This window comes from Plectropomus leopardus, chromosome 18, assembly GCF_008729295.1.
Source record: "Plectropomus leopardus isolate mb chromosome 18, YSFRI_Pleo_2.0, whole genome shotgun sequence".
Lineage (NCBI taxonomy): Eukaryota > Metazoa > Chordata > Actinopteri > Perciformes > Serranidae > Plectropomus > Plectropomus leopardus.
Window position 1 is genome coordinate 15,444,023 of NC_056480.1, and position 12,824 is coordinate 15,456,846.

A 12,824-nucleotide genomic window follows, 5' to 3' on the forward strand; every position below is an offset into this window, starting at 1 on the left:
TAGAAGCGCTGCTGGGTCTTTGTCGTGGTCACTTACAGGTGCTCTTTGGAGAAATACTGCGTTTATTCCATCTCGTAAAGGGCTGACGTGTACCCTAACCCTCAAAAGAATAAATAAATAACTATTGCAAGTCTCCTTCAAAAACAAAGACAGTGACCCTGATGTAGTAGTTTTATTCTATACTCCCATATAAAATAAGGACATTTTAATATTTGCACAGCAGTACGCCTTCGAGTTTTTGAAGACTTTTATTTTATTTTATTTATTTTTTATTTTATTGATTGGGGGTATACTTCAGCATGCAATGAGCCCTTCACAAAATGGATTTTAAATGGTTTGTTTTTTTTTTTTAATGCAACCTTGCTTCTTACATTATAGCTACTTCTACGCAATTGGTCACTTAAAGGCCCACGCTAAATTCCAGCCACTTCTTCGCAATAACTTCTGATCTCTCCCAGCTACGCCGAAAAAAAACCGCAACAAAAAAACACCCTTTTAAGATGTGATTTGTGTGTCTCTCTGCGGGCCGCAGCACCTCGCCAGTCCTATTACGCTCAGAAAACTCTTTTAATTTGCGGTCAAACGCGGCCAATTAAGATCCTGCTGATTGGTGGCGGGGCCTCTCCGTATCATCGATCTCTTTGCATTTCCAATATCTTCAGACAACGAATTCTGTCGTGTCTATTAAGTGGTCGAAAGAGAAAAATATGAGTGGCTTTAACGGAGCCCGGGGACCACTTAACTGCCACGGTCAATCTAGCAGTCCCATCAGGAGATATGAGGGGCAGCACTCCGGTGTTTTGACACGGAGCACTTGAGAACAAAATTAGTGTTATTATTGGAGGAGGGAGGTAGAACAATTGTGAGTATAGAAAATCTTTAACAACCTGCAAACGAAATAAAATGGCGTAAAGGGCAGGGGAAACTTGTTTGAATCAGATTCTTGGATTAAAGGAACATTTTAGAGGAATAAATTTATTTATTTATTTTTTTTAAATTTGCTTCCGGGCTCTTTGCTATTTAAATAAATCATAAAAGTATTTCGAAGACAATCACTGCTTTGCACCATTCTTTGACAGTGTTTATTGCAAATGAGACGTTCAGGACAACCCAGTCAAAAACAAAAACAAACAAACAAATTCAATCGCTTTCTCTTCAAAACTAATCTGACGCCACTGCAGCAGTGCAAGGCAATAAAATATTTTAAAAAGAGGCCTACGGGAATATATTAATCACATTTTTATCAGAGGAAAAAGAACCGGCTCTTATACAGTAAAGGGGAGAACTGAAAGAGTGTTTGATGGCCTTAAAAATGTTCACTTTTATTTTTATTTTTTTCATGTTGATTGTCCTCTCACTCCATCCTCTTCTGGGCCCTTCTTCTTGTTCTTCTCCCCCCCTCCCCTCGTCAACCGTGCGGGCTGCAGTAATCCGTTCCCCCGGCGCCTTGTTACCTTTTGGCAGTAACGATCCCTTCCTGGTATTATCATTAATTCAACACTCAAAATTCACCGGGTCGTACATATACATCACTTACTAATTTCACTGGCATCTGCACATTTCGGCCCGGGCCGCCGCGGAGGGCCCCGGCGTGGAGAGCCTGCTTTATAATGAGACGGTCTGTTAACAAATCCCCTTGTTAAAAAGAGAGATGGAAAGCATCATTCTCGCGTAACTAACAATACGTATAGGTCGATCTGAACGCGTAAAGACACGACAAGCAATGATAAAAAAAACTTAACGCCATCCATCACGTGGATTTAAACGTTCCTCTGGACCCCCTCTCTCTCACACACATCAAATTAATCTTCTTAAAATCAAATCTGGTTTTGTGTCCATGCCGTCATATTTCAGCCCACTGTCCTGGCACTGCAATGGGATTATTATTTTTCAGTAATGGGAGATCCGTTGTGCGTCACATAGCTGAAGATCAGAACGCTGAAGTTAGCTTCCAATTCGTAGCTTCAGATTCAGCAGTTAAGGGGAGAGTTTAAGTCCTACTTTAAAAAAACGCAGTGATATCTTACTTTTTTCGTTTTCACAAATAGAAAATAGTTTTCAAAAATCTGAAACAGTGTCTTAGTTTCTTTAGGATAATCCAGTCCCAATTTGACCCGTCTAAGTATAGTGGTTTTCAAGAAACCTGGTCTAATGTGATTAACCTGTGATAAAAGCAGTGACATCAGTCCTTTTTTTGCATTTTCACAAATAGAATAAAGGTTTTACAAATCTGAAACTGTGTATTAAATAATTTTAGTTTCTCTGGGATAATCCAGTTCAGACTTGACTCCAGAAAGTATAGTGGTTTTCAAAAGACCTTGTCTAAAGTAATGAACATGTGATAAGAGGAGTGAAATCTCTCTCTTTTTTTTTTTTTTTAGAATAGGATTTCACAAATTTGAAACTGTGTATTAAATAATCTTTACCTTCTGTGGGATATTACAGTCCAGATTTAGCCCCCTTAAATATAGTGGTTTTCCTTGCCTAATGATGTTAATGTGATAAAAGCAGTGAAATAGTCCTTTTCTCACAAATATAATAAAGGTCCTAACCTGAAAATGGTTTTATAACGCGTCATAGCTTTACCTGAAATATTTCACCACATTAAGAGATGCAAAAAGCCGAGGATTGGTCGCTAAGCAATGTTTGTTACTTTTTTTAAGTGTTGAATCGGAAGCAGTCAATTGGAAGCGAACTTCAGCGTCGTCTGAAGCTTTAATTATCTTGCCCCAAGTTGAAGCTAGCTTTCACTGCTTACAGGCTACCTCTTCATGCTGCATCAGTCCTGGTCATATAATATGTTAGGTTAAAAAGCTTAAAGGCTAATATAGAATAAGAGCTGGTTTGGTTTTATCTGGTCAGGGGTACTTCTTCCCTCTGGTCTAGAGTCACAGATGAGGATTTGCTGAGCACTGAGGGCGTGAAAGTGACAAAAGCGTCAGTCCTGCTGGTTGGCGAGCACGCGAAGTCCGAGCCGGTGGGCCTGCTGGAGATACCGTTGCTTTGACTTGAGTGACACGCCAGGCAGGAGCAGGGGCTGCCTCCGGGACCGAGGCCGTGGGTAGGACCCGGGTACAGGGAGGGGTGTCTGAAGGCGCACAGCAGCTCCGGCCTCTGGTAGGGGTGAGACAGCATTCGGAAACTGTCGAGGGAGCGCAGGGGGTTGGAGAAAGGGGTGGCAGCCGGAGCCGAGCCAGCTCCGACACCCAGGTGGGAGTAGTAGGGTAGCGGCAGGTGGGATGGGAAAGGGTAGGGCAGGTTCCCCGTGGCCGCCGCGTGGCTCATCATGTAGGTGTAGAAGGCCGGGTCGGCGGGGTGTGGCCAAGTCATGGCCAGACGCTGGCGCTTGTCTTTCATCCTGCGATTCTGGAACCACACCTGGGACAGAGACACAGAGAGTCAAATATTAACCACAGCTCCCCCACTGAGCCAAAGACAAACAATAATAACAAAAGCAGATATGGAGCTCAGACAGTAGCTCCGCTTCTTACGCACGCATTTGAATTTGGGTACAGCGAGTTTTTTTTTTGTTTTTTTCCAATGTAATTCAAGGCAGTTTATTTATAAAGCCATTATCGCAAAATTTGCCTAAGAGGGCTTTACAGCAAAAGACATCCCTCTGTCTTTGTACCCTCACAGTAGATAAGGACCCTACACAAAAAAAAAACAAACTTAAACGACGGAAAATTGGTAGAAAAACCTCAGGAAGAGCAACTGAGGAGGGATCCCTTTTCCAGGATGGACAGACGTGCATTAAAATTACATATGATAAAATGATACACAGGAAAGAGTAAAAGAGAGGGAGGGAGAGGTAGAGATGCATCGCAGCAATAATAACAATAACAGCATATAACAATAGAAATATGAATATTAATACATGTTTATGAATGTATGTTACATGCATATTTAATAGTATACATATGTATGTGACACATAATCATTTGTGTATTATAGTGTAATGGCAGTAGTAGTAGGCGTCAGGTATTATGGGATTTTACAGTAAAAAGGTCACATTCATCTTGTTCTTACCAGTTGAATTAAAAATAATATTTTAAAAGTCATGCCCCTACTACGGTTAGTGTGCAGGGTTAAGGCTCTTCGTGATTTTTTAAATGAGCAACCTTAGGCTCACTTTATTCGGCTTCTATATTTTCAAAAAACATCCGAGACACGAATCAGTTTTGTAGCGCTTTCTAAACCCCACAGCCAGAGAGGCCTGATCCAGCCCTGCTCCTCTGACTCAAAATCTCACCTTGATTGTGGTTTCAGGTAGATTTAAGGCGGCCGCCAGCTCGCATCTTCGCGGCCTGGACACGTAGTTCTCCCGGTAAAACTCCTTCTCCAGCCGTGCGATTTGCTCCCGGGTAAACGCTGTCCGGTACCGCCGAATCTGGTCCGCTGCGTAGGACAGGGAGCCCGGACCTGGGACGATGTTACCCGGGTCAGCACCAGTCTCACTTGGGTGACCCGGTGAATCCCCGTTTCGACCTGAATCAGTATACAGAAAAAAATAATTAGTACACGTAGAGTAGAATAATTCAAATGGAACAAAACACTAATAAATTAGTTTTATGTTTAATGAGTTATTTTCATAAGACAGTAGGCTAAATTAATTATTTATAATTATTGCACTACGTTTGACTCTTATTATTAAGGGCCTTTCTGACGTATAGCTCACATCTTTATCATGTGGAGTCCTAACAATTTTCTACCAGTATTTCTTTTACTGTTAATATTATTTTCCAGAGCATGTTTAACCATAATTTTAGTTAATAAAAATGATTAATACTGAGTATTTATTGATGTTTTTCGTTCGTCTCCATGCCATCCTTTCAATTTGATTAAAGAAACTACAAATTATTCATATTAATATGAATATTTGCTGACATAATTTCGCATTAGAATGTAACACATGTGCAGCAGTCTTAAGCCTTTGCACCTTAATACATGCCAGATAGACATTCCTCAGTCAGTGGCCTTCCATTCACGGTTTTTGCTTGTGGTTTACATAAAATCCTGCATTCTTCCTCCTGCAGTAAATACACATATAGGCTGATTTGGTTTTGCACGAGTGGCTCATTGTCAAAGTCGGAGGGGAAAATGCCTGGTTGGATTGTGGGTGTCACCTCAGCGTGTTTCTAGCCACACTGCTCACTTGACAGAACAGCTGTGCGGCACCGACTGCAAATCTATCCTCCCGTTATTCATGACATCTTTAACATTTCGATTCACTGTGCATTTTTAGATAGGATAAATGTATTTTGCATGTTTTGTGATTCAATGCAAACGTGGATTATGCAAGTCAACTTAATTCGCAAAACCATACAGTCACAGAAAACCCGCAGTGGCATGCAGCTCCTACCTTTAGCTGTTGGGTAGTCCATGCTTTCAGGCGTGCAGCTGACATCAATTTCCTCGTAGAAGTCCGACTCGGTGTCTGAGCTGCTGCCGTCTTTGTGGGGATGATCGCTCCGGTGTCTCTCCCCGGAGGCAGACGTGCCAACTGGCCGTATATCGGCGCACATATTCCTCCGTGCGCTGTCCTCCAGCCCCACCTCCGCTCTGTCCCGGGAGTAGAGCGCAGCGCCGGGGCTCAGACAGCTCCTGTGGCCCGGCTTCCCCTGCGGATCTCGCACGGGGCTCCCGATGCCTCCCGACAAATTAGAGCCGCTCTTGCTAAACTGACCTCCCTCCGCCAGCATCACCATCTCCTCTCTGCTTTCCATCACAGGCGCGACTTAAAAAACCTTCGCGGGAGAGTGCAAGCCGTCAAAACCAAGGCGATGATTTTCAGGTTGGAGGGGTGTGTGTGTAGTGATGGTGGAGGTGGGTGGGGGGGTTGAGTCCTAAGGAGAAGGAGAGGCTTCTGGAAAAGAGGGGATGCAATCCGGTCTGACCCTGAGAGAGGAGCGCTCCAGAGTGCGCAGAGGGAGCTCTGGGAGGGATCACCATTTACCCTCTCTCTCTCTCTCTTTCTCCCGAGCTGTCATTCTTAATAGGCCAGTCGTCATGATGGTCCCCCCCCTGATGACGACACGCATTGATTGGATTTTGGTAAACAGACGGAGCAATGGCAGCGTTGAGATTGAGGAGAGGGGTGTCAGAGAGGGCACGAGCAGCTATGAAAAACAGTCTGTCTCTATCTGTCTGCGCGTCTGTCCATTTTTAGTTTAAAAAAAATAAATTTTAAGTCTTTAAGCTAGAAAGATTTGCAGAAATACCCCAATAAAATAACATATTTTGGGATTGGAAAACAGTTTTAAATTTAAATACAATTTCTCCTCAGTTATTTTAACTCCTGCAGTGTAAAATCTGATAAATTGGTCTTACTTTTAAAAAAATTGGAAACCGAATGGCTTGAAAAAATAAATTAAATATAACTATAAATCTGAATTTATGTTCAGTTTACGGTATATCAAAGTGTTAAGTTTACTTAAAATTTAGCTGTATTTACTTAATTTTGTGAAGTAGTTGCAACTTAAAAATGACAAGTGAAATTAATGTGTTCTTTGTCAGCAACTTCAGTAAACCAACTTGGTCTGACTTAACTTGATCATTATAAAAGGATTTTACTAATGAAGTTAGATCTGCGAGTTTTTTTTGTTAACGTTTCTATGAAAATACAGTATGACTGACTAGTTTGCAACCAGCAGAATACAGATATATTGCACAGTAAACTTGGATTACTGTAGTTGCTAAAATTTGGAAAGACTGATTCAAGTTATCAATTCAATTCAATTCAAAACTTTAAGGACTCAGCTCATAGAAAGGTCCATAGCTAATCACTTTGCAAAATTAAGTAAATATAACAGAAGTTTAAGTAAACTTAACAATTGGATATAAAGTAAACATAGATAAAAACTAATAGTTCTATTCACTTACATTTTTCAAGGCAATCTGTTCCCTGTGTTTCTTGAAGTAAAATCAAGTTGTCAGATTTTACAATGTGTAGTACAGGTTTGTTGCCTATTCCAAATATTAAAAGTATCATTTAAAAGGTGTTTTCTTGCATTTTAATGCACCCTAACCACCCCTCCATTTCCCCAGCCTCTCTGTCTTAGTGCCTTTCTCATCTCCACCTTAAGTGGAGTCAAGTAAAATCCTCAAAGGTCAAGTCTTGCGGTCAGTTGAGATAAGAGGCCATTTGACATGAAGTCTTAAAAGTCAACAACAGCATGGACAAATTACATCCAGGCAGAAGTCTCAATTCCTTATTTGTGCTCCTTTCAAGAAGTGACAAAGCCTGAAATTACCATGTATATAACTATAGGCAGTGTCTATATTGTAAGTTTATATTTGATTTGCAAGAAATCCAAAATGTGCATGTACTACTAATCTTAATATAACATCGTGGTTTGATTCTGTGACAGTGTTTCAACAAAGAGCAGTGATGGATGATGCCTTGTATTCTTTCAGGGTCTTAATGCAAAATATACCATGTAGTCTCAGTAAAAATCACTGAATGAAGGCAGGTGTATTTTACAGGGTTTTTGTGTCCTTTGAGGGCTTTGATCAGGATAATGAACTTAATCACAACTTCCTGTGTCTGTAGGGAACAGAGAAACACCGGAATAAGATCACAGGCTTAATGTGGATTTAACCGCTCCTGTGAAATGTAGGTTCATTATATGCTTGATATTTCAGCGTGAAGGGTGCAATGCATAAAGTGTCCACTGAATGCTTTCTGGTGCCTCTACAGGCTGTGATCAAGTTCACTGAGCCTTTGCTTCAACTTGCACCCTGTTCCAAAAAATATGGCCCCTGATTGACTAAGCCAAACCTTCAAGTGACTTTTAAAAAAAAAAAAATTAAAAAATGAATCTTGGATTGATTTTATTTTCATTTTATTTTAATTAGGACCAATATTAGTAAATCAATAATAAGTATACAGTGTTTCTTCCATCTTGTGAAGTGCTCATTGCATAGGTGAAGTATACTCCCAATCCAAAAATATACTATTCAAGTCTCCTTCAAAAACAATCCATAAGGGTTTTTGCAAAACTAAAAATGTCTTAAATTGTTAAATCTACAAATTTAATCTATATTGCTGTGTAAAATAAAGGCATTTTAATTTTGCACAAACCCTACAGTGTGCCTTGGATCGTTTTAAAGGACACATCACCCAAATAAACCCTTCACAAGATGGAATAAACACAGTGCTTGAAGTAAAGAGCACCTGTATGTGACCACTGCAAAGACCCAGTGGTGCATCTTTGTCTTATATGTTTGGGAGCTGTAACAGATGAAAAAAACAAGACATTAGAGCAGTACTGATCAATGTACTTCTAAGTGGTATTATTTTAAAGCACCCAACCTATTAACCTTAATGCATTTTAATAACGCATTGTCAGGCCACCAAGTTGTGACAAAAAAGCAATGCATCAGAATCTGGCCATCTCCTGTGCCATTACAAACAGCTTTTTTCCGTCGAGTTTTGATCAACTTCAGCAGCAGCTGCAGGGCATGCTGGTGTAGCTGGACGGCCATGATGATGTATAGAGAGGTGCAGTCGTGTGGTCTCAAATAGAGGAGAGGGAGGCAGAGTGTGGAGCTGCAGCAGCCTCCGCTGTCCTTGTGCGCCCTCGCCTGTCCGAATGAGGGAAAAGGCCCCAGTGGCGGCCGCCCCCTCCCCCATACAGCCCGCCAGCTGAGGAGCTGAGGGAAATTCCTTTGGCTTTCTCCCCCGACTCTTTCATCTGGCCAGCAAAGGAAAGAAGTAAACCTTTCTTTTTCTCTTCCCCTCGCTCTCTGACGATGTAATGTTGCTGCTTTTTTGGAGCTGGAACAAACAAGTCTGTTTCTGAAAGTTAACAGAAAGTTACTTTTTTTTCTATATTTCTCTCCAGTTTTGGTGCCTATTTAAATATGTTAATTAATGTTTTTCGGCGACGTAAACTCCCCTTCTGTTTAAATCATAATAGCACGATTATTAATGCTGAGGACAGAATCAATAGTTTAGATCAGTCTGCATGTCGTTAATGAAGAACGACAAACTAATGGAAAATGTAGCCATCAAAGGAACTTCACACAACCATGAATAAAATCTTGAGACTGAAGGGAAAAGAAAAGGCAGATTGGATTTGTTGACGTTGTTTCATGTTGTTCGTTCCTTTAATTTATGGACCTGAGGATTTTTGTGGGCTATTGAAAATGAAAATACACGATCTGAGCTTATTTATGCTTTTTTATATTAATATATTTGGTTATGATTTAGTGTTAACAGTTCATTTTGACTGAGGCAGATCGCATCCGAGGCTGCACTGGCTCATTGTTTGGTGGAGCCAAATTGTCAGTTGTTTTTAGAGACTGTTTACTTCTGCTTTCAAAATCATAAAAATGGGTCATCATAATCTTTTAGTGAAGCGCCCAAAGATGGCAAAGGTCCCATTTTTTTGCGATACTTACCGGGGATTATGCAATGGGTCGTGCCCGGGGCAGATGTGATCTTGTGATCATCCAGAGATAACACTTAAAAAGGCTTTTGCGCAACAGATGAATGACCTTGTGGGTTTACAGTAGTGTCACTTATATTGTGTGTGTTTTAGATAGTGAAGGATAGCAGGTGGGTTTGGAAGGTTTGCTGATTGTGAGACCTTTTTTCTGGTATTTACAGAAGAAATGTACATTTAAAAACCTGTACATTCTTGGTGGCAGAAGTGCAGAAAACTGGACTGCAGTCATGGCTCTGCTTCGGTGTCTAGTTTTGCAGGGGGAGATCAAAGAGGGGGGGAGCGCCCCCCACGGCAGACACTGCAGAATGCGCCCCTCAGTTTTACTAGCCAGCCCAACTTGAACTTGACCATGGAGCCTGCGCAGTACGCATGTAATCCAATCCATGGCCCTGGCAGTGCAGAGCTGCCAGAATATTTGCTTTTAGCACAAAAAGTGTTTCAGCGTGTGATAGAATCGCGCATGAATGGGTTTGGTGGATGTCCAGTGTGCGGCTGGCTGATATGCACGCCTTTCACACAAGGAGTTAGAACCTGGAAGAAAATAACCTCTCCTACATTATGGTGGCCCCTCCCGTCTCCAATGCTTCAACTTGGCCTTGAAACAGGATGACGCAGCTACCAGAGAGTTAACTCGCTGACCTTGGAGCGAAACATGTCCTGATGACTATACAGCTGGAAATCTCTTGCGCTGTAAGATCCGCTTTTTATCGCTCTTCCCTGCTCCATCCCCGCAAACCCCGACGCTGCTACAAGTTGAGTTTAGGAAGCCACTGAGATCAGGCCTGTATTACCCCATTATCGCGGTGGGTGGGGGGGGGGGGGGGCATCATGGGGCAAGGCTTACCACCAATTCAGCAGTAGCAAGGCAACACACCAGGTGCAAAGCCCTGACGTTTCACAAGAGTGCATATAATTCTTCAGACTGGTCTGTGGCTCCCTGGCATCTTTGAGGAAGGCGATATTTACAAGTCTCTGCTTGCAAATGGGTTTTTATTTTTAGAAAGTGTTGCTGTCATCTATAAGTGTGACCTCCACTGTTTCTTGATACGTTTAACTATTTCAGATGCTAATAATGGACGTTAGAACAGAGGATATTATATACATTACTATACATTTCTGTGCGCATTTCTTGAAATGTCCTCCAATTTTCAGCCTTTTTTTTATTGCTTTGAGTGCACCTCATGTGCTAATGTGTTGTTGCATATAGCATTCACACTGGCATCCAAAAGATTTGCATGTGATTTAAGGTGTGTTATAGACAGCCCCGACAGAGGATTGAACGCAGTAAATGAATCATACGTCGACCTATCGCTTACAGTATTTGCCACGACTCAGTTGAATAATGTAAATAGCAGAAGGGAAATAAGAGAACTCACGTGAAAAAGTTGATTTTTCAACAAGTTTGCATTTTGAATGCGGTATTGCATGACCTCTTTCAGTTCTATTGTAAATGAATGAATATGAGCGCAGCCATGTTTATAGAAATCATCACTCACAAAACATAAATCAAATATTGAACTTATGAAAAGAATTAAACACGTTTCCAAAACTGGATTACACGTTTGTAAATAAATTAAACAAAACGCATGTTTTTGTGCCTTAAAATCTGCGGCAGCTAATAAAAATTAAATAAGTGCTTTATGTTTAATTGTTTACACTGATCTGTCTTTGTCATTAGTATGTTTTGTCATTTTTTATTTTGACAGATGCTAATTAACTTTGCGGTTATTTTAGGGTTTTTTTTCTGCTTTTCTAAAAGGTCTCACAGAAAGCCAAATTAAATTCACTTCGGTATCTTCATCTTTTGAGTGTGTTTGATTTTTTTAAATAATGAAACGATAAATACTGAAATATTACAGGTTTAGCAACCTCAGTGCGTTCTCCTATTTTACGCATAAAGTCGTGTGTTACAACGTTAGGTTTCTACAGTCTTTGATGCACTTTTTTGCTTCTTACATTTGTGGTGCACATGGCTGCAGAAGCTGAACTCAGAAATATGTTGTTTCAATTCGGCCTTTGTGCTGGCTGCACAAAGCAAAAGGCCAAAACGGCAGATTCTGTGTATCACATCGTGTCCTGGTGACGACGAAGTTAACCACACCACGACAACAGTTATAATAATTGTGATAATAATAGTGATAATGATAGTCATGAGACTAACGGGCCTAAATTGCACTTTCTCTATGAGGATAATAATAAATTGACTTAAATTATGGTTTATGGTTCATATGAATATATGAACCATAAACCATAATTTTTCTCTTTACTTCAAGGGGCAGGAGCAGAATGTCACAAAGACGGAGTGATGAAATTAAAAAACAAACAAACAAAAAAACCCCAAAAGCTACTATTTCTCTCCTTTATATCCCCTCCATCATCCATGCAGTTAAGAGCCGGTGCTCAGAAAAAAAAGACAGATGTGAAACTGTCAATGAAACAAACTGCAGACCTTTTTATATTTGGTGAGAATCCTTTATGCCAATAAATGATTTCCCATGCAGCTCACAGTCCATAGCTTTAGCAGGCAGTTAACGCAACACTTAAGCCTTCTGCTGGAGAAATTGAAACGTAGAAACGAGCATGTCAGTCAAGGCACACATCAAGAACACCTTGAAACTTTTCCAGTTAGACCTTTAGGTGGCTCCCTGTGTGTGTGTCCGAGTATGAAGTGGGTCCGTTTTTCTTGTTATTTTTTACGCAATCCTTCATAATCACACCGCAGGCGAGCGTCCAGAAAATATGGAAAAGTCAAGTGTGTGACCGCCCTGTGGTTCACTGCTCTGACCACAAAAACATATTGCTTGTTATGTTTTGACAACTTTTTGACAGCCGCCTGCTTTAAACGCGTGTCATCAACGGGACTGAAATTTGACTGCGTGTACTCCGTCTTAGCAGCCCGTTTTATAACACAATTTATACTATTAACGATAGAAATTTATAGCTGTGCATAACTTTATATAGACCTTTACCCAGGCTGCAGGCGCTGTGGCCGTGGAGTAAATGTGCTCTTTCTTTCTCGCGCTGCGTAATTTGGATGCCAGTACAAACAGAGGGTTGAACCTTGATAATGACCTCAGAGAAAGTCTGTGCTGCCAAGTCCCAAAGTGGAGGAAGCTCAGGGGATCATTCAGATAGATCAGGAAGGGTTTCATGTCAAAATAGAAATCATTTAAGTTAACTTTTTTTCGTTATCTCACTTGAAACTTGTAGAAAATCGTGTGTAAATATTTTCATCATCAACCATTCAGATTTTTTTCCATCTTCCACACATTTGCTGTTGACAACATGAATAAGAATCCAGAGCAGAGTCCACAGTGAATAAGTGTTTGTGCAAGTGTGTGTGTGTGTGTGTGTGTGTAATGAGTGCAGCTC

General features: G+C 40.9%; 1 protein-coding gene across 1 annotated transcript; it reads right to left on the reverse strand.

The window, feature by feature from the left end:
- Positions 1-2,459: 2,459 nt before the first annotated feature.
- evx1 (even-skipped homeobox 1) lies at positions 2,460-5,920 on the reverse strand. The gene is made up of 3 exons (XM_042507135.1): positions 5,363-5,920; positions 4,253-4,488; positions 2,460-3,378 (listed from the first exon to the last, which is right to left on the reverse strand). Exons 1-3 carry the CDS (start codon positions 5,724-5,726, stop codon positions 2,851-2,853), a joined length of 1,128 nt encoding a protein of 375 aa, XP_042363069.1. The 5' UTR covers positions 5,727-5,920; the 3' UTR covers positions 2,460-2,850.
- Between the last annotated feature and the right edge of the window lie 6,904 nt (positions 5,921-12,824).